General features: G+C 36.6%; 2 protein-coding genes across 2 annotated transcripts; one reads left to right on the top strand and one right to left on the bottom strand.

Annotated features, from left to right (window-relative positions):
* The first annotated feature begins 1,337 nt into the window (after positions 1-1,337).
* Positions 1,338-11,006, top strand: LOC121967101 (thylakoid lumenal 17.4 kDa protein, chloroplastic-like). Its single transcript, XM_042517128.1, has 4 exons — positions 1,338-1,551; positions 8,990-9,120; positions 10,274-10,520; positions 10,611-11,006. The coding sequence occupies exons 1-4, from the start codon at positions 1,377-1,379 to the stop codon at positions 10,832-10,834; spliced, it is 777 nt and encodes a 258-aa protein (XP_042373062.1). The 5' UTR covers positions 1,338-1,376; the 3' UTR covers positions 10,835-11,006.
* A 350-nt stretch (positions 11,007-11,356) lies between these two features.
* On the bottom strand, positions 11,357-18,953 carry LOC121967099. The gene is made up of 6 exons (XM_042517127.1): positions 18,463-18,953; positions 18,294-18,392; positions 16,956-17,133; positions 12,481-12,578; positions 12,001-12,062; positions 11,357-11,908 (listed from the first exon to the last, which is right to left on the bottom strand). Exons 1-6 carry the CDS (start codon positions 18,916-18,918, stop codon positions 11,830-11,832), a joined length of 972 nt encoding a protein of 323 aa, XP_042373061.1. The 5' UTR covers positions 18,919-18,953; the 3' UTR covers positions 11,357-11,829.
* Between the last annotated feature and the right edge of the window lie 3,425 nt (positions 18,954-22,378).

Below are 22,378 nucleotides of genomic sequence, written 5' to 3'. Positions count from 1 at the left end.
GTAGTTCGGTAGTCTTACTAGCTCATATATATGTCTCGGTTTTAGGTCACCAGACGTAGCACATATGATCATGTCGGATAAAATAACGATTATTTAATTTTCACAGAAAAATTTTAGAGAAATCGTTAAACACAGAGCCGTCTAGGTTTAACTGAATAAAATATTTAAAATAAAAAATAATGTCAACTAAATAAAGATTTAAATAATCTTAAAATCCTAACCATACAAAACATGAAAATAATCTTAAAATAATGATAAAAATTATTTAGAGCCTCCCAAAAAATTTCAAATAATATTTTTATTGAACTGTTATAGATTACACCGGTAAACAATTATAAATATCTGAACAAGTTTTAATTTAATATATTAAATATCCCATCATTGACTCTATGTAAGTCAAAAATTATAATTTCTGAAACATCAGATACCCTACATCATATGACTTAACCACATTAGCTCTCAGAGTGCTGACAACTTAAGCACCTCTCTCAGCGCAATATCTAGAGTTCTTGTGCGCTCGAGTATCTTCCTCAATTTTCATAGTGTTCGGCAGTTGATTACTTCTGTCATCTTAATTTTAAGAGTGATCGACAGCCTAGGTGGCTCCCTTAGGGTTTAGAGTGCATTGGATAACCTGAGTGGCCTGAGTGCCTCATCCCAAGTCCACACAGGCCAAATTCTCTGGACTGTTTTTGTGGCTGGACCGTTTTTGCGATCCAGAGGATGTTCCTTTTGCATGTATTGATGGGAATACATGATCCCCACTTGTAAAATAGGTGAGGACCATATATCCCCACCAATATATGGAAAGGGACCATCGTTTGGATCAAATCTCCTCTCAAGTCCACATGGTTAAGCTCTCTAGCTTGCCCCTACAGATGCCTCAAACCTCTTTAACTTCCCAAGGGATACTAGGCGCAACCATCCTTGGGCATAATCTTGGCCAGGAAAAACCTTGTCTCCTACAGAGTAGGACCATAATTAGATAGACACCTTGTCATAAAGAATCATAACAATATACGATTAAAGGACGTCTGAGTTGACCGCATCAATATGTAACTAGAATAGATAGACCATAATTGGATAAGCACTCGACAGAGAGACAACGTGGCAAAGACATGGTCTGTGTAGGCCCCAGTCCAACATTGGGCACTCTCATTGTTAGAGCCCGTACGTACAACTGAAATGACGAGGAGACCTAAATCAACGATGACAATAGCATTACTGGGCCGGCCCAAATAACAGGTAGTCCGGCCCGTTTTAGACCCCTCCAACAACCCATCTGAAATACTTGGGGCCAACGGCGACCCAGCCATGTCAGCAGGGGCCCACGGTGGATGGATTGCGTTTGGTCGAGATGATAAGAAGCAGGAAAAATGGGCGTCGTCGTCAGAGAGCCAACGGCAGCGCGCCAAGGTCGAAGAAGAGAAGGCAGCAGAATGGCGTCAGTGTGCCTTCCCACCGCCGGTTCCTCTATCTCGCACTCGCGCCTCTCCCACAGCTCGGCCCCGAAACCTCGCCCCCAATTCCGACTCCGAGTCCAATGTGCAGGTACTTGGATTCTTGGTCGAGAAATCGATCCCATTTTCTGGTAGCCATTGAGCAACGCTGTAGGATCAGATCCTTCTTATTAAGTAACCCTAGATTTTTTATCTGGTAAAGTTACTCTTTAAAATGGTGTTGGACTTGTTGATAGTGTTTTTATCTTATAATCGATGTGCTTTACCAACTATGGGAAGTGGAAAAATACAAATGATGTAGCTTTTCTAGAATGCACAACACATTTATCAAGTTCTAAATTCCTTTTACAACGAGGAGGAAAACCATTTTGCAATTGATTACCACCTTGGGTGCGGAAGCATAGAAATATTGAGGAAAAGATATTGAAATGGGAGTTGCTACAGCACAGTCAATCTTTTAGGGGGCGTTTGGTTTAGGGGAATAGGAGTCGGAAATGAGAATGAGAATCATTGATTGCCATTGTTAATGTTTGGATTATAGAATAGGAATACAAATAAGGGAATGAATCCTTGAAATTGGATAATAACTCATTCCCATGTACCTCCCCTTCAATGAGCCATTACCCTATTTTCATCAATCAAAATATTCCCTTATTCCAAAAATACCCTTGGCCTAAAATTAAAATTTTCTTCCTTAATATCAAATATCAAAATATATTTATTTATTTTTTCTTTCATATCACTTCTCTCTCCTTGTTCTCTCTCATCATATTTTCTCTCTCATCATTTTATCACACACTTTCTCTCTCCTTAATCTTTCCTATCACACTCTCTTTCCTCTTTTTTTTCTCATTACACTTTCTCTCTCATCATATTTTCTCTCTCCTCAATCTCTTCCATCGCACTCTCTTCCTTCTTTCTTTCTCATCATACTTTCTCTCACCTCAATCTCTCCCATCACACTCTCTTTTCTCTTTTTTTCTCATCACACTTTCGCTCTCATCACACTTTCTCTCTCCTCAATCTCTCTTGTCACACTCCCTCCTTTCACTTTCTCCCTCAACACACTTTCTCTCTCATCATACTTTTTCCCTCATCATACTTTCTCTCTCCTCAATCTCTCCCATCACACTCACTGTTCTTTTTTTTTCTCATCACACTTTCTCTCTCATCATACTTTCTCTCTCCTCAATCTCTCTCATCACACACTCTCTCCTCATTTTTCTCATTATATTTTCTCTCTCTTCATCCTCTCCCATCATACTTTCTCTCACATCATATTTTCTCTCTCATCTTCTCTCATCATATTCTCTCCTATCACACTCTCTTTTCTCATTTTGTGTCATCACGCTTTCTCTCTCTTCATTCTTTCTCATCACACTTTCTCTCTCATCATACTTTCTCTCTCATTATTCTCTTTCATCATATTTTTCTCTCACATTCATCTTTCTTTCACATCTAATTTTTTCTCTTATTTTCCTTTAAGGGTAAAAAAGGAAATTTTAATTTATTCCGATAGAAAATATGCAACTAACCAAACATTGCTTTTAAGAGTGATATTCATGCTCATACCCATTCCCATTTCACAATACAATGATTCCCATTCTGATTCCTATTTCTAGGAAAGAACCAAACGCCCCCTTACAATTTCTCTCTTGCTCACTCTTGTCTCAAGTGCTTGTCATGTTCGAATTTATAATGCAGAATCATACATTAACATTAGAGCTAGTCAACCATATTAACTCTTGGTAAGTTACCAAAGAGATCTTCTTTTCCCATACTTTGACCATGCAATTGTAGTTCTTCTATTTCCCAAAGCTTGACCATGCAATTCCAGATTTCCAAAGATTACCAATTAAATACTATTCAATATCCCCTCTTAATTTGTAATCTTGAGTTGCATCTTGAATTTGTTAAACTTATCAAATGTAACATGATGTCTGCTGGTTGATCATCCATCTTGATAAACTCCATGCATATTTTTTCTTGATTAACTAAATCTCTAATGAAATGATGTCGCAGTTCAATATGCTTGGATCTTGTATGGAAAACTGGATTCTTTGTCATTGCAATTGTCGACATGTTATCACAATGAATTATTGTTGGCTTATCTTGTTTGAATTTTAAATCTTTCAAAATTCTTCTGATCCAAACAACCTCACAAGTTGCATCTGTTGTAGCTATATATTCTGCTTCTGCTAAAGATAATGCTACAGATTTGCTACAGATTTTTGCTTCTTTGAACTCCAAGATATCACATTTGATCCTAGGCAAAAAATATATCCAGAAGTACTTTTTCGATCATCAATCGATCCCACCCAATCACTATCTGTGTACCCAATAAGCTTGCAATTGTTTTCTTTTTTGAACTCAATGCCATGACTCTTTGTACCTTTAAGGTATCTTAAGCATGGTTTAAAGTGTCATGCCGAAACGGGCGAAACGTCTCATTCTGTTCGGCTACTGGCACTGGCACGGCCCCGGCACCAGACCCACGACAGGTGCGACGTGTTGCACGACCTTATGGTCACAACGGAGGGGTCGCTCGACCCTGCAACAGTAGCGGAGGGGTCGCATAACCCTTCCGTTGCCACCGCGGATGCATTGTGCGACCCTGCGATCACTGCAGAGGGGTCGCACGGCCAACTTGGTCACGCCGAACGAGTCACGCAATCCCCGCGGCCATGGCTGGTCGCGCAACCCTGCGACAACGCCGAAGTCGTGCGGGCTCCCGAGTGGTGTCGGATTTCAGATTTTTTTTAATTAAACTTAGGTTAATTAATTTAATCAACTCCTAGCTATGATAGAGATAATCTAAAGAGACTTTATTAAACCCTAATAAAATTATCTAATTAATTTTATATTTCATTTATTTTAATTTAAAAATTATAATAAATTTTTTATTTATTTATCTATTTTCATATCTTTTTCTTTTTTAAAAGATTATTTTTTTATCTTATTTATTTTTTAAATATTTATGTTAAATATTTTAGTTTTTAATTAATATATTTTATATTTAAAAAATACCGAAACTATATCGGCACGGCACGATACGGTACCGAAACCGTATCGTTCCGGTCCAGGACCGAAACCTTGGCACGGGTCAAAATTTTAAACCTTGATCTTAAGATCCTTTTTGTTGCTGTTAAATGAATTTTGCTTGGTTCATTTAAAAATCTAGATAGCAAACTTATTGAATATGCGATATCCGGCCTTGTATTGAGATAGATCAAGGAACCAATTAATTTCCTATAGAGAGTGGGGTCAACCTTTTCACTATCATCATTAATTTGAAAATTTTCATATAACGCCATAGGAGTAGAGACCGGCTTGCATTGACTCATATTAAATTTTTTAAGAAGATCCTCAATATACCTTTCTTAAGATAGAAACATGTTTCCAGATCTTTGCTTGACTTGAATTCCAAGAAAATATTTCATAAGTCCCAAGTCTGTCATTTCAAAATCTTTCATCATTTTATTTTTGAATTCTTCCACCATAGCTTTATTGGTCCCAAAGTAGATGAAATCATCCACATAAAGGCATACGACCAAGAAGTCATATTCAATTGTCTTCACATAGAGTGATGATTCACTTGCACTTCGATCGAAGCCATTTTCAATGAAGTAATTGTTGATTTTGCTATTCCATACTCGGGGTGCTTGCCATAACCCATATAATGCCTTCTTAAGTCGAAAAACCTTGGCTGCTTTCTTTTTGATCTCAAAACCCTCAAGTTGTTCAACATATACTTCCTCTTGAATTTCGCCATTCAAGAATGTTGATTTTACATCAAGTTGGAAAACATTTACCTCTAAATGAGCTGCTAAGGCTAGAGTTGTACGAATTGTTTCTATCCTTACGACTAGAGCAAATGTTTTTGTGAAGTCGATTCCTGGTTGTTGAGAATATCCTTTTGCAACAAGTCGAGCTTTGTGTTTTTGAATTGACCCATCTTCATTGTATTTAATTTTAAGATCCATTTTAAACCAATAGTCTTCTTTCCTTTGGGCAAGTCAACAAGCTCCCATGTTTTGTTTTTCTGGATTGTGGATAGTTCATCATGCATTGCTTCTATCCAACATTCTTCTTTTGATGCTTCTTCAAAAGTTTGAGGTTCACAAGAGAACAATCCAACATCAACAAAATCATATATTTCACTTAGTAATCTGGTTTTTCTTGTGAGACTTTTTGAGTCACTGTCTTCATTAATTGCAGAAATTTTTGTTGTAGGAGCTGGATCAATATTGTGGACTTGAGATGGGCCAAGTTGAGATGACATTTGATTATCAAACTTCAATGATCCCGAGTTGACAACTTCTTTCCCTTTCCAATCCCAAGTAGCATTTTCATCAAAAATAACATCTCTAGATATAATAAGTTTGTTTGTTGATGGATCTAATAAACAATATCCTTTTGATTCATCACTATAGCCAATGAAAAGAAGTTTCTGACCTTTCTGATCAAACTTTTCATGATGTTGCGATGGTAGAAACGCATATGCAATGCTGCCAAATATTATGAAATGATCAACTCCTGGTTTTTTCTTGTACCAAGCTTCATATGGTGTTTTATTTGTGACAGCTTTAGTTGGCGATTGATTGAGAATATATATAGTTGTATGTATAGCTTCTACCCAATAATGATTTGGAATTCCCTTGCCTTTTAGCATACTCCTTGCCATTTCCACAATTGTGCGATGTTTTCTCTCGGCCACGCCATTTTGTTGTGGACATCGACTAACTGTTAATTGTCTTTTGATGCCATTGTTTTTACAATACTCCATGAATGGATTGTAAAGATATTCTCCATCTCGATCAGTTCTTAAAGTCTTCATACGAAAAGCACTTTGTCTCTCTACAGGTGCTTTAAATTGTAGACATATAGAGAATGCTTCAGATTTTTGGCTGAGAAAATAGATCCACATCATTATGATAAAGTCATCCACAAAGATAATAAAATATTTCTTGTTTCCCGGAGTAGGAGTTTGCATTGGTCCACAAATGTCGGAATGAACAAGTTCTAGTGGTGCTTTAGCTCGCCATGACAACTTTGGAAATGGAAGCTTATGCATTTTTCTGTAGACACAACCTTCACAAACATTACTTGCTATTTGAATATTTGGAAGACCTATCACCATATTTTTCTCCTTTAATAAATGAAGACCCCTCTGATTAAGATGACCATATCGCAAATGCCATAGATGAGATAAATCTGCATCCTCAACTTAAATGCACAATAATTGTTTATGCACAATAATTGTTTAGTGGCAATATGATAGAAAAAGTTTTGTTCTTCATTTCAACATTTGCCACAATAGTATTTTTCTTTTTATCAACAATTTTGCACTTTCCAACACCAAAATGGACTGAAAAATCTTTTTGAATAAGTTGTCCAATACTTAAGAGATTGTTTGAAAGACTTGGAACATAAAGAACATCAGTAATGAGATTTTTGTTACCTTCCTTTGTTTGGACAGCAATAGTGTCTTTTCCTTTTGCACTTCTATAAGTTCCATCATCAAGAATAATACTTGAGCTAATATTTGGATTGAGCTCCACAAATAATTCTTTATTTTCATATGGTTGCTAGCACCGCTATCCAAATACCATTTATGCTTTGACGCATAACCATGTTGAGAATAGAATAAAATCTCATGTCTTCTTCTTTCTAGAAATTTGCAGCAACTTTTTTTCTCCTTGTTTTGAAACCAGCAATCCCTTTGAGAGTGGTTAGGAATTTTGCATCTTTTGCATTTATAATAGCAATCACTTGACTCATGATTTGACTTTTTGCAAATAATACAAGATTCAACATTACCAGATTTTTGTGATGCCTTAACTTTCCAGTTTGTCTTCTTTTCATTCTTCCTCCATTTATTGAATTTTTCCTTGCTGTATTTTGCACCTTGATTACTAGAGTCTCCATAATTTCTTAAAACTGTTGATGATTGCTTTGACTTGAAGGCTTGTTCGGTTGATTGAGCATTAGAATGATTGATTCTTTGCTCATGTGCGAGAAGGAACCCGTCAACTCATATATAGTCATATTTGACAAGTCCTTTGATTCTTCGATTGCGGCAGCAGCATAATCAAACTTTGGAGGAAGAGATCGTAGTACTTTTTCAACAATTCTTTTATCTTGAATCGTGTCTCCACAGCCTTTAATTCGATTGACAGTATTTGAGACCCGTGATGAAAAATCTTGTATGGTCTCTCATTCCTCCATTCTTAAATTATCAAAATCTCTCCATAAAGTTTGGAGTTTTAATGCAATTGTCTTCTCTGTTCTTGAAATTCTTGCTTTAATATTTGCCAAGCCTCTTTGGCCGTCATGACACCAAAAATATGAGGAAAAATAGTTTTCCCAACTCCTTGTTGAATGTAACGCAACGCCATTGCATCTTACTTTTTTTATTCTTTTAGCAACTTTTCATAATCTTTATCATCGTTGGCTGGGGCTTTGTCATTGTTGACAATAATATCCCAAAGGTCCAAAGAGATGAAGAATGTTTGCATTTGACTGCTCCAAAACTCACAATATTTGCCCTCAAATATAGGTACTTGGCTAGGAGAATATGCGAATAAAGTAGATGCCATTTTATCAAAAAAAGAGAAGTCTTCTTACACGAGCTTTGCTGGAAATTTTACTGATGCAGATTCAACTTTTGATTTTCAAAAAATCCTGCTCTATCTTCAAAGAAACCAAATTTTGGAGGACAATGGTAGCTCTGATACCAAATTTGTTAGGTGTGGAAGCATAGAAATATTGAGGAAAAGAGATTTTCTATTGAAATGGGAGTTGCTACAGCACACTCGATCTTTTACAATTTCTCTCTTGCTCACTCTTATCTCAAGTGCTTGTCATGTTCGAATTTATCATGCAGAATCATACATTAACATTAAAGCTAGTCAACCATATTAACTCTTGGTAAGTTACCAAAGAGATCTTCTTTTCCCATACTTTAACCATGCAATTGTAGTTCTTCTATTTCCCAAAGCTTGACCATGCAATTCCAGATTTCCAAAGATTACCAATTAATACTATTCGATACTAACTAACTTGCTAGGGCTGCATGATTTAGGTAGCATTTGATGCCTTCTAATTCTAATGATCTATTGTGTAAAGCTTGTTCTATTGTTGCTGCTTGCTGCTGTGGATGGGGTCGTTGGGCGACTATGTTGCTTCATAATCTGATTAGTATACTCGAGCAATGAATTTGTTCAATTTAATTTAACCAGACTAGGAAATAGTGTATAATTTCATCATGAGATTCCTTCCAAATCATCTGGTTTACAGTGTTCAGATACAGATTACCTTGCACTTAAGAGATTCCTACTTCCTGTTGTATAAATTACAGTTTGAAATACAGAACTAGTTTTATTGTTATGCTTTCTAACCATACTAGGTGAGAACCCCTTTTACACATTTTTTATGCCGTAGAACTATAATATGGCTTTCCATATGCTGAAAATTACTTCCTGTTGTATGATTGGATACACCATCTGATGCATTCTAGCTTTCTTCAGCAACTGAAGAGCCAACAGTAGTTACCAATGATTTTGAGTCTGACTCCTTGGGAAGAATGAAAAATCTTGCTTGTGGACTGCTTGCCGCCTTTGCAATAACTACTTGTTCTCCTGTTATTGCAGCGAGTCAGGTTAGGATACATATGTTAGTTTCTTTACATAATAGCAGGGAGACTTTGGGACTGATATTTTCCTTCTAGCTTCCAAGCTTCCTTTTAATGGTTTAGTAGTTATTTAACATTTTAAATAACCATTAACGGTTTAGTAGAACTAAAGCATTAACTTATGTATAAAGGTGATTAAATATCCATTGTTTCTTTTGTTAAAATTATTATCCTTTGTATAAAACAAGTTAGGTTGATTTCTACATTTTACCAGATAGTGGTTGAAAGATCTCAAGTACCTCAATTTTCTGAACTCATACAAACTAGTAAACCTGTCATTGGGGTGTTGGCATCTGACTGGGTTGTTGCAGCTAGTGTCAGACATTCGACATAGTTATTTGGGGATAGTTGAAGAAGAGTTAAGCATACGAGTTGGTGATAAAAATGGGATTATCAGATGTTAGGATAGTCTTTTTATTGTGAACGCTAAAAGTAAGGTACTAGAGAGGTTTTAAGTTTTACTTAGAAAGGAGAAATGCTAGTGTAGTTTAAGGCACTGCCTGGGATGTGCTCTTTGTTAGGTGAAATAAGTTCGTCTTAAATATTCTCCTGTGATAAGGCTATAAACTCATTATGGCCTACAATCTCTTTTTTTTTTCAATTGACTCCAAATTCTTTTGTCTCAATTTACTTTATATATGTATGTAGCATAGTTCAATGTATCCTAAATGGTTCCTGTTAGTTTAAATAGTTCAATCCAACAAACATTAGGCTGGATGAGCCTTTCAACCAATCGAGCAAATTAAAGCTCAAACTTTTGGGAACCAAACAAAATTATCTCACACATCTTCTATAATTTAGATTAGTCAAATGCCATGTAGTGCCATGTGAATTCATAAGTCAAGATATTGTAGATGATGATAAACCATGTTTAGATGTTTATATTTCTTGGTGCTCCTCTTTATATTTATTGTATTCTTTCTTTGTTACTATCATTACAAGAATTCACTTTTTTCTTAAGTTTTATTATCTGAAATATAGTTTTACAAAATGTTTTTGTTTCGTCTTTGTGACGACCCAGTTTGCTAAGGGAGATATATTTTTTACCTAGAATTGTCTTCCATTTTATAGATTCAAAGTTTTCACCATCCTTCTTATGCTGTATCCTTGTTCTTCACAGAGGCTACCTCCTTTATCGACTGAGCCAGATCGTTGTGAACGTGCATTTGTTGGAAACACAATAGGCCAAGCAAATGGCGTATATGACAAGCCGCTGGACCTTCGTTTTTGCGACTATGAAAATGACAAATCACACCTCAAAGGGAAAACACTTTCAGCTGCTCTCATGTCGGGCGCTAAGTTTGATGGTGCCGACATGACTGAAGTCGTGATGTCTAAAGCATATGCTGTTGGTGCAAGCTTCAAAGGTTCATGGCAATGCCAGTTAGAATACTCTCGAGCTCATTTTGTACTCTATCCATACTGATAGAGCGATAAAAAGCTATTGATCATCGCAGGTGTTGATTTTTCAAATGCGGTGCTCGATCGGGTTAACTTTGGAAAGGCAAATCTTCAGGGTGCAATTTTTAAGAACACTGTGTTATCAGGTTCTACTTTTGATGATGCTCAACTAGAAGATGCTGTGTTTGAAGACACCATAATCGGGTACATCGATCTCCAAAAGCTTTGCACAAACACGACATTAGGATCGGACAGGAGAGCTGAGTTAGGATGCAAGTGATGTGATATATATATATATGTCTATGTTCATATTCATCTATCTTTTTCCTCGTCGGATACCTTCTATCAAGGTTGAGCTGGAAACACAAGGAGAAAGAGCAAAATACTTTAGGATAATTTCTCCATTGTAGAAATGCTTAAAGGAAAATGTATGTTCACTGTGTGTTTTCTTAGTCATGTGTTACTTATCATAGCAAGTTTCTACTAGAAACAAATTTTAGAAGACTACAAACCGATACTCTACAACCTTGTTCCATCGTCGAGTTAAGACACTCTACGCATCACCTTTTCAATCTTCTCATTCTCAATTAATATAAGTAATCTTACACACTCACAAGTGATCAAATATAAGCATCTAAGTTAATAGCATGTCAAACATCATGATGACTTGATGAAACTCCTCCAACTAAACTAAATGAACATTAAATCGTCAAAAAGTCGGAACTTTTCACCTTTAGATCTCTTGAACTGGACATTCTGCCAAGTTCAAATCGCAATCTCTCCTCCTTCGAACAATATCACGAAAACAAATAACATGGCATTGATAAACTCAAAGCCATCAGTAGATATAGTATTTAAATCAAACGTGACCTCAAATAACATCGCAGGAGAAATGATGGTATGTATGTATATAAAATGATGAAACTAAAAACAATTAAGTAGATAGTTCGCAGTGGTGAACCCACAAGATATGGCACATATTTGTCACAGTTTCATTCGTAGCTCTACTAGGGCAGGTAGTCATGCCGAATGAAGAGTACAAAATTGGATTCCTTCTCTGCCCTTTTCCTTTCGGTATATCTTCCATCAAATCAGTTGATTTGGATGTCCAATATTCAGGGAATGATAACAAGGAGCATGGAAAGAAAAGGTTGGTGAATTTGATTCTCAAAGCTTTGAATTTAAGTGTCCTGCATTGCATTTTTAAACATTTGAATGATGAGTCAATCATCGTGATCCTCGGAGCTAGAATCATCGACCATCTTCTTGGCTGATTCAATGGCATCTGTTTCGGAAAGCGTGTGTGGCATCTGTTTCGGAAAGCGTGTGAATGCGAAGAGTGTCTGCATCCTCACTGCAAGGAGCATAATAAAAATATCAACAAATGTGGTAGTGAGCAAAACAGATCTGCAGTGGAAAAGGATAAACAAGAGAATTAGTCAATACTCTGTGACCCCAAATATTTCCTTGACAATGAGAGAGCTGTCCCTTGTGCAAAATTCTGGAAGCTGAATAAAAATGCAAAATTTTGGAGCAAAACAAGTTGAGCATCAAGTTTAACAATAACAAAGTTTGTGCAGCAAACTACATAAAGAAACATTTCATGTAATGTCTAGTAGTCAGACTCTTCAAATATTCCTTCATACTGTGGCACACTAACATTCTAAGTTACACATTACTTGTACCAGAATGCCAGTAATTTGGCCAATTGATAACTTGTATCTTCACCAACTGAACCAATAAATATTTCTAGCAAGAACCTATGCAGGTCATCAGGTGAACCAAAAAAGAGATCACAAAAGAAGGCAGTCCATATATTTTTCTCCATGATTTACCACGCAAACCATAAGTTGTCTTAAGTTTGAGAATTGTTTTTAATAAGTTCGTAATTCTTGAATGCTTCTATTACATGGATGAATACTTTACCTCAGACAAGTAAAAGATCTTTCCAAATAACACTTGGACAGCAAGTTTTCGTTTGAAACCCTTCTCTGTGAAACCTGACAGGTCCATCACCACAGGCCCTGGAAGGATATAGATTTACTAAAATTTGAGCACGACTATCATCACTCACAAATTAAACCAACTCTACAAGCCGAGAGGCGCCATTCTGAATTGAAATACATGATTTATATGTAAAGGTAAAAGTAAGAAACATAAGAAAGCTAGTGAGATACAGTTGATGAGCTCCATCTTAAATTTTCACCTAGAGAGGAGCACATGCCTAGAAAACATTCAGCCAACCAATCCTCTGATAAATATATGAAAATAAATCAAGTGAAAATAAATCAAATGAAAACAAATAACAGAGCACCTGTGCTACTACGCAGTGGTTAGGAGAAAGATATTTGCTTTGCAACTGTAAGCTTACACAATTAGTTCTTTTCTATGTGAAGGATAACACCGTTTTCATTTTTTTTTTGACCTCACCAAACCTATAGATTGGTGCAAGCCTTGTGCATGACAGCCTTTTTCTCAATCTAAAAGACAAATGCATTTGACTTAATCCATATTCAAGAAATTGGAACAAAGGACTAATACAACACACTTTTCAGGCCCCCAGTAAACTTTTGGCATGACACAATGAAAAAATGTTGTCACAGGCTTACAGCCATTAAATTAAAATCCTAATGCCTTAATTATTTAAACCAGATGTAAATTTACTTCTGCAATTTGAGACTCTATCAAGCATTTTGGATCCTTTTGAAGGCATAAACAAATTCGTTGTGGTACAGTCTGGGTCCAGTTGAAGCTCAGGCTCAATTCAAGTCCAAATTGGGGCTGAATCAACTCATAACAAGTGAACCAACTGGTTCAGGCCAAGCAGATCGTACTAAATGTGTCAAAATAGTAGGTTTGATTTAACCATAAATTAATTGATTCTCTTCCATCCCACACCTGCACCTAATTGCATCCCTCCATACCTGCGATTTTTTTTCTGATGGTGCTGTCCAACGTATAACCACATTATAAAGAGAGAAAATGTTAATCATAAAACATATATATATGTAATATTCATATTTTTATAGATTTTATACAACATAAAAAGTAACATAGAGATATATTAGCAAGATTTTTATCATAAAATTATAAAATATTATGTTTAGATGAAAGTAAATTTAGTGGTGTTTAAACTAGTAACATCAATAATAAGTCCTTGTCTATATTACAATAATAACAAACAATGTGGTAAAAATTTCTTAAAAAAGATATAAAATAAAATAGAAACTATTGAAAACCTTGTATATTTTACTTACGGTAATTTACCAAAGGACGCACTCAGGTTTACGAATTGACCAAAAAACATACTATACTTTGTTATTTACCAAATGATTCCCTCTTCTCTTTCCTCTCTCCAATGTATGCAATTTCTCTTTGCTTTCCTCTCTTATATGCATGCAACATCTCTTCTCTTTTCTCTCTCTTTTGGATGAATGCAAGCATACATAACGTGGGCCTGATATGATTTCATATTAGGCCCAACGTGGACCTGATATGATTTCATATCAGGCCCACGGGGGTTAGGGTTTAGCTTATTCTTCCGATAAAATTTTAACACCTTCGAAAAAGCCGAAATATGCAATAGACGACACCGTTGAACTCTTTGCAGCCTCATAAATCCATAGGATCTTAAATGGGTCCAATCAGACCTATTTAAGTCTATCAGTGGATTTTGGTCAAAACCCACTGATCGACCTAGAGATATCAGATTGCCACTATTTTAGGTTTTGTGAATTTTTAAGACTGTAAGGAGTCCAACAGTGTCGTCCATTGTATATTTCAACTTCTCCGGAGGTGTTAAAATTTTATTAAAAAAAATCAGCTAAAGTATATAAACTCATTCATATCAGCCCCATGGACCTGATATTTTTCTATATCAGACCTAACATGGACCTAATATTTTTCCATATCAAGCCTAATATGAGCCTAATATGATTCATATCGAGCCCATGGGGTTATGATTTTGTTAATTTTTTTGATAAAATTTTAACACCCTGAAAAAGTCAAAATATGCAAGGGACGACATAGTTGGATTCCTCGCAGCCTTAGAAATCCACAGGATCTGAATCCAATCGGACCTATCTAAGTCGATCAGTAAGTTTTGACAACGCATTGATTGACCTATAGACCTTAGATTGCAACCATTTCAGGTCATGTGGATTTCTGCGGCTTTAAGGAGTCCAACGGTGCTGTCCATTATATATTTCGGCTTTTCCAGAGGTATTAAAATTTTAATGAAAAAATCAGCTTAACCATAAACACATCAATATCATGCCTACGGGGGTTTAGCTGATTCTTCTGATAATATTTTAACACCTCCAGAGAAATCGAAATATGCAATGGACGATACCGTTGGACTCCTTGCAGCCTCAGAAATCCACAGGACCTGATATGAATCCAATTATACTTGTCTAGGCCATCGGTGAGTTTAATTTGATCAAAACTCATTAATCGACTTAGAGACTTCAGATTGCAACCATTTTAGATCTTGTAAATTTCTAAGCCTGCAAGGAGTCTATCAGTACCATTCATTGCATATTTCAACTTCTCTAGAAGTGTTAAAATGTTATCGAAAGAATCAGCTAAACCTTAACCTCGTGAGCCTGATATGAATGTGTTTATAGTTTAGCTGATTTTTTTGATAAAATTTTAATACCTTTGGAAAAGCCGAAATATGCAATGGATGCCACTGTTAGACTCCTTGCAGCATCAGAAATCCACATAACCTAAAATAATTGCAATCTCATTTTAGGTCCTATGGATTTCTGAGGCTACAAGGAGTCCAGCGATGTCGTCCATTGTATATTTCGGCTTCTCCGGAAATGTTAAAATTTTATCGGAAAAATCAGCTAAACCCTAATCCCCATGGCCCTGATATGAATGTGTTTATGGTTTAGCTAATTTTTTCGATAAAATTTTAACACCTCCGGAAAAGCCGAAATATACAATGGATGACACCGTTGGACTCTTTAAAGCCTTAGAAATCCACAGGACCTGAAATGATTGTAACCTGAGGTCTATATGTCAATTAGTGTGTTTTGACCAAAATCCACTAATTGACCTAAACAGGTCCGATTGGATCCATTTCAGATCCTGCGAATTTCTAAGATCGTAAGAAGTCCAACGGTGTCGTTCATTGCATATTTCAACTTCTCTGGAGGTGTTAAAATTTTATGGAAAAAACCAACAAAATTGTAACCCCGTGGGGCCTGATGTGAATCTATATCAGCCCAATGTGGGCTTCATATGAATGGGTTGATATATTTTAGCTAATTTTGTCAATAAAATTTTAATACCTCCAAAAAATATGCAATGGACGACACCGTTAGACTCCTTGTAGTCTCAAAAATTCACAGGACCTGAAATTGTTGCAATTTGAGATCTCTAAGTCGATCAGTAGGTTTTAACTAAAATTCACTAATGGACCTAAACAGGTCAGATTAGACTCATTTAAGATCCTGTGGATTTCTGAGGTTGCAAGGAGTCCAACGGTATCGTTCATTGCATATTTCGGCTTCTCTTAAGGTATTAAAATTTTATCGAAAGAATCAGCTAAACCCTAACCTCTGTGGGCCTGATATGGAATCATATCAAATCCACGTTGAGCCTGATGTGAAATCATATCAAGTCCACGTTTGGTCTGATGTGAAATCATATCAGGCTCACATTATGCTTGCATGCATCCAAAAAAGAGAGGAAAGAAAAGAGAGAAGAGGAAAGAGAAGAGAGGTTGCATGCATATGAGAGAGGAAAGAGAAGAAAAATTGCATGCATGGGAAAGAGGAAAGAGAAGGGAGAAATGATTGAGGGGTAGAACGGGAAGAGTAGTAAACTGAGTGTGCTCTTTGATAAATAACAAAGTATAGTACATCTTTTAGTCAATTCTTAAATCTGAGTGCGGCCTTTGGTAAATTGTCATTTTACTTATGCCCAAACAAGTGATTCCTCTATCATAAAGGAAGGAGGGCAACACATAGGATACTTCCTTCTTTGTAATCGACAAACAAATTCCACAAGATAATTCAAGTTGCTTCCTCTTCTTCTCCTCCTCCTCCTCCTCCTCCTCCTCCTCCATAGTGCCTCTAACATTGCATCAACACTCTTAGTATTGTACCAACACACACATATCATTTCGGGCAAATCCCAAAACACAAATCAATTTGGGCCTCGGTTATAATTAGTTTCAAACTCCTAATTTAAAACCAAAGTATTTTTAAATTGCAATACTAAAATTCCAATTAACTACTACTGTATCTAATCAAACAATAACTATAAGTAGAGTAAAAAATTTCAAATTGGCACTTGAACTTGGAGCCCATTATCACTTAAACTAGTTACCTAAAAGATGCATACTTGGAATAGAAATGAATAGATACAAATTCGCTAAGGGAATGTTATACCTTTCTCTTTGACAATTCGCCTTGAAACCTCATTCAATATTTCTGCAACTTGAGCATCTTCCAGCATTGATGATTTTCTTAGATGTATAAGGTTCACAACCAAGTCAGGGTTGAAAGGTTTTTCATTCAAAGCATACCTAATGTACTTTCTTAGAATCTCTTCTATGTTGAAACCTGTCTGACAGGGAGTCAAGTTTCTTTAGTATACCAATGATATAAATATAAATACTACAATTGAGAAAAATAAGCTGAAAAAACATTGATATTGTTGTCTTTCCTCAACAAATATATGAAAAATGCCACAACATATACAAAAGGCTGCATATAAGAAACTTCTTGTGTGCCAACAGTTTCCTACAATGATTTGTGTTGTTAAGTGGCAGCTTTACCAGTGATAGCAAGTCCTATCGAGATAAAAATTCCAAAAGATTGACTAAAGATATTGCAGTCTTTTTTTGAGAGTGATTATTTATATTGATGTAGAGTAGGAGCGCGGTCAAACTTCATCTGATTATTATTAAGGACCCATGGACTGACCTTGAGAACCATTGATCACGAGAAAAACCCCTCACCTTCTTACTGCTGTTGCACTTCACCTCCTGCAAGAAAAATCTCAAAAGCAAGGTAGGCTACATGTTCAGGAGGCTCCTCTAGTTCTTATTTCAGCAGAACATGGGGGGATAATACCAACAACATTAATGTGTGTGTGTGTGTGTGTGTGTGAACCTCTTTCGTTTAACTGTTCACTACTTGGTTTGGAACAAAGTTAAGATATTTAGATCAGTATGTTTGAAGCGCTAACCTCTTATTATGCCAATCAAATACTGAGATGATCAGTAAATGATTTGAAACAAAATTACAGCTCTTAAGGCATTATTCTTTATTCGAGATGGCTTGTTCTATAAGAAATAATATACCATTTTAAAAAGTATTTGATCACATTACTCCCTTTTTAGTTTAAATTCATGAGATAAATGGTAAATCAATACAACAATACCAATTAGACCATTTAGAGCATGTTTAAAGATTCTATTCCTATTGGATAGCACTTAGAAAATAGACCCAGTAACATTAGATTTAGTACATATAACTTTTGTATGTTAATCTATCAGAATAAACTTATAGTTCTAAATATTAAAAATATGATAGAAATTCCTCTGCCATCCATCTTAGCCATCCAGTTATCAACAAAGCCGTACACAGCAAAAATTGAATTTGTCAAGCGGGCGAAAGTATATATTGACAAATTTCAGTCATATCATCAGACCAACCTTCCTAGAATTAGAGAATATGCAACAATAATGTGGCATTGAAGGAGAAAAATATCTGTAGCAGTACCTTTTGCATAAGCTCTTTCAGAGCCGCATTATTTACTTCATTCTTTCCCTTCAGAAACAATTCATCTATTGATTTCAATAAGAAAGCATTCTTATTGACCTGTAATAGAACATCCTATTGAGATAATCCAAGGGAAGGAGAAGCACTGGTTACAAAAATGAGGCGTTACCAATCTCTTGCGTTGTGCTCTGGGCGAAGTGAACTTCCTCACTGCCTTCCCAAAGCCAATCACGAAGGAAAGGCCTAACCAAGCCAAAGGGACTGCCAGGAGCCACGGCAGCTTGCTCTGTCCAACCCTAGGCCCCGGGACAGCTTGGGTCACCGTCCCGGTGAACTCAACCAGGTCGAGCGCCTTCTCGTGGATCCATGGAAGGTCCTCCTCCACCTCCTCTTCGGCTTGCGAGGTAGGAGCACTAGATTGTTTCTCCTTGAGACTCACGGGTTGTTGTGACCCAGGGTTTCCCCTCGTACCAGCCCTCACGATGAGGGCTGAGGATTTGGAGAGGCGTAACTGACGAAATCCAGGAGACGTGGAGATCTGGCGGAGAGGGAGAGCCAGCCGCCAGGGTCCAGCGGCACCGCCGGCAGAGACAGGCCGGACTAGGGAGGAGGAGGAGGAGGCCATTTGCGTCGGTACGCTACAACCTACAGCCTACTGGCGACTGTTTATCTAATACTTGAGGGAAAATTTTCTTTTGCCTCCATTTTTTATCTTACGTTTCATAAATACCCTTTGAAATTCTGAAAAATTTAAATAACTATAAGCTCTAAAACTTTTGCATTTTACTATCAGCTCCTTGATAATATTAGCTGTGCCACTTTAATTTATTTGTCCTAAACTATCATAACTTAAAATGATTTAGAATTATTCTAAAAAGAAATAGACTCCTAAATGAGATTTAGAAGTTAAAGTATAAAATCGATAATTTGTCACTTTTAAAATATCCTCACAATTCTATTAAATTTTCTTAATCATTATCAAAATCTCATCCATCAAATTAAACCAAACCATCAAAAATATTATACATAAAACACTTTATAAAAAAAAAATCTATGTCATCTTGATGAAAATTACTTATGGTTAAAATCATCTTAAAGTTGTCGTAGCAACTATTAGATTACTGCTACAATAATTTGAAGATGATTTTGGCCACGTTGAAGCAATTTTGACCATATTTAAATAATTTTACAATTTATTAAAATATAAAAGTGGTTTATGTATAATATTTTTTAATCAAATTTTATAGATTAATTTTAACAAGCTGTAGCCGTTCCTATGTAATTATTTTCAAAATGAGAAATATGAGGGTGCATTAATTTGACTTTTTTTAAAGCTATATACTAATAATTGTTAGATTATATAAAATTATTAAAATTATTTGTTTGTAATTTTCATGGTAATTTAACTTTTTACCTTTTTAATTTAGGGTTTAAATTTTTGTTGTAACTAATTATATGAGATTTTGTACTCTTTATTTCTAAATTATTTTTATATTCATCAAATCAAGATGGCTATTTTTTTTTCTCAGCGCCAATTTCTACATGGAATTAGAGCCTTTATCTTTATATGTTTTGATAATTTGATTGAACAACTGTTAATTTGATCCACAATTTTCGTTAAAAAAATTTTAGCACGACCTTACAGTTTTGATTGGCTTTCTTATGTTTTCACATCAACTTGATTTTGTTTGTTGTTTGATTCTTCGTGAGCACAATTCATTTTATCATCATGAGTGGTCGCACGGATGATTAACTTTAATCGATTAATATCCAACTAGATGAAAAAAAATATTCATATTGGGGATATATTATGAAAAACTTCATACAGGAAAAATCTGTAAAATACTGAAAATAGGCGAATATTAATAAGGGAATTTTCCGGAATTTTTGAAAATTTTTCGAGAATTTTTCGGAGCTCGTATGGACGAGTTAACGGGGATAAAGACGGGGCCGGGAAAAAGCCTGTTTAGGCTACCCTGTTTTAAAAAGGAAAAGTTTTATTTCTTTTTCCTTTTTTTTTTCTTTCTCTCCGGTTTCCCTCGACGTCGAATTCTCTTTTCCCTCGCGAGCCCGACCCTTGCCCTAAAAACCTCGCGGCGCCTTCTCCTGAGCCCTAACCGAGCAGTTCCTTCTCCCTCTCTGCGTACAAAACCTCCCAGCCAAGGGCTTTGCCTTCTTCTTCCTTCCCAAGCGCGCACGCCCTTCTCTTCATCTTCTGCCGACGACCTCTGTGCCCTAGCGTCTCCGCCGACGCCAAGCAGTGCCGGTTTTCTCCTCTCTACCTTCATCTCGAATCTTCCCGGCCAATTCTTCTCGGATGCTCCCTTGCCCTAATCTTTGCTTTGTTTTCTCTGTGCTTTAGTTATCTCTCCGGGTTATGGACAGAGGCAAAGCAGTCCGAGACCAGCATCTTGGTGATCACAATCTGCTACCCGACACCACTGTCTTTCCCTCTCCATTCCTCCGGCAGCCGGTTTCACTACCACCAGCAGTAGATTTTGTACTGTACTACCATCATCGAAGAAGAGGAAGTGGAAGCAGGGAGGAAGCAATTGTAAAACCTCTGTGGCCGGCTTGTACCCCTGTCCACCTACTTGAGTTTGGGTAAGTTTTGGAGTGGATTCATTATTGGATTTGGTTGGTTTATTGATGAGGTTAAACGTGGATTTTGTGTTAGTAAATCTCTCCTGGTTTGCGTAATTGGGATTAGTTGATTAGGGTTCTTGATTTAATAGGAATTTGATCTAGCTACTGAATACATATAGTAATTAGCTAAATTCGGATATGTTTGATGCCACAGGACTTTGACGTGAGACGAATATCTCGACGTCCGGATTTGGAGTGATTGGACCATTTCGATTGGAGACGGGTACTTTTGACTTATGTCATTTGATATACATAATAGTGAATATAACAAATTGCATTAATTATGTTTCTCATTCTGTTTCGGTTAATCACTACCCAAAACTTGAAACATGCTTGATTGATTGATTAGTTTGCATCTCATGTATACATTACCTGTTTATACATGCTTGTAGGGGTAGTGATATACCATGCTTCACCATGTTCAGGACCTAGGTTTTATACCTTCTGTGTACCTTTGATTTGATTTGACTCGTTGACCTATGGTGCACTTTTATATACACATGGATTAGGTCAGGATATTTTGTGGTTAGTGCCATGCACCATTTGCATGATTGCATGCTGTGCGATAGTCCGCTCCATTATTGTTGAGCACATCGCCAGTTACATGGATCTGCAGACACCACCACTCATGGGTTAGTTGTCGATTCAGGCAGAGTGTGTTGCAGCAGGGACTCTGTTAGGCACCGTTGGTCCGCTCATGGGTAGTGTGACACAACGTGTTATCCGGCAGGGATTCCTCCCTGTCATTGTGTACCGGGAGTTAAGAGCATTGCGCTCCCCCATTTATGATTTGGGGTAGGAGGATAGGTGTACTCCGACAGCATCCCGTCCACTCGGTCACTCATCAGGAGTAGTGACGACAGAGTGCACGGTTGTCACAGCCCTACCCACTCGGCCTCACTTTTGTGTGAGATGGTTGACTGGCGTTAGGGGTTACCAGGACGCATCATTGGCATCATATGCATGATGCATTTATTGCTTGTGTTTGTGTTTGCTGCATTTATATGCTGCATATTGTTTGGATACCTATGTTTGACATACATACATGATTTCCCTATCACTCGGACTGTTTGACCTTATACTCAGGTCCTGGTTAGTACAGTATTATCCTGTTTACTTCAGTATGCATTTACCTTTATTACATCAGGAGACTGTACGCATGATTAGTGCTAGGTGTTATTTCCTTACTTTGTATATCAGTTGTACCTGCTGAGTGTTGGACTCACCCCGCCTCCATTGTTGTTATATTTCAGGATGATGCTGTCAGGAGAGAGTTCTAGTTGCTGGTCCCCTGAAGACCCCGAAGACTTATGGATCTTTTGGTTTTGTTTTGCTTCTTATTTGACCATGTTTACACTTGGTTTTGTTTGATACCTGGATATCGTTTGGATTGTCCTTGTTGATGGATTTTTGTTAGATTTGTTCTACTACATGCCTGC

Source organism: Zingiber officinale, chromosome 3B, assembly GCF_018446385.1.
Source record: "Zingiber officinale cultivar Zhangliang chromosome 3B, Zo_v1.1, whole genome shotgun sequence".
Classification (NCBI taxonomy): Eukaryota; Viridiplantae; Streptophyta; class Magnoliopsida; order Zingiberales; family Zingiberaceae; genus Zingiber; species Zingiber officinale.
This window is presented reverse-complemented; position numbering and strand designations above follow the sequence as displayed.

Bases quoted from the DNA above. Each gene is read 5' to 3' on its own strand.
- LOC121967101 (XM_042517128.1), top strand. From the start codon at position 1,377: ATGGGCGTCGTCGTCAGAGAGCCAACGGCAGCGCGCCAAGGTCGAAGA. The intron at 1,552-8,989 runs GTACTTGGATTC...AGCTTTCTTCAG, and splicing joins ACTCCGAGTCCAATGTGCAG to CAACTGAAGAGCCAACAGTA. The intron at 9,121-10,273 runs GTTAGGATACAT...TGTTCTTCACAG, and splicing joins CTGTTATTGCAGCGAGTCAG to AGGCTACCTCCTTTATCGAC.
- LOC121967099 (XM_042517127.1), bottom strand. From the start codon at position 18,918: ATGGCCTCCTCCTCCTCCTCCCTAGTCCGGCCTGTCTCTGCCGGCGGT. The intron at 18,393-18,462 runs GTAACGCCTCAT...GTTCTATTACAG, and splicing joins GAGCACAACGCAAGAGATTG to GTCAATAAGAATGCTTTCTT. The intron at 12,579-16,955 runs GTATAACATTCC...ATATCCTTCCAG, and splicing joins GCGAATTGTCAAAGAGAAAG to GGCCTGTGGTGATGGACCTG.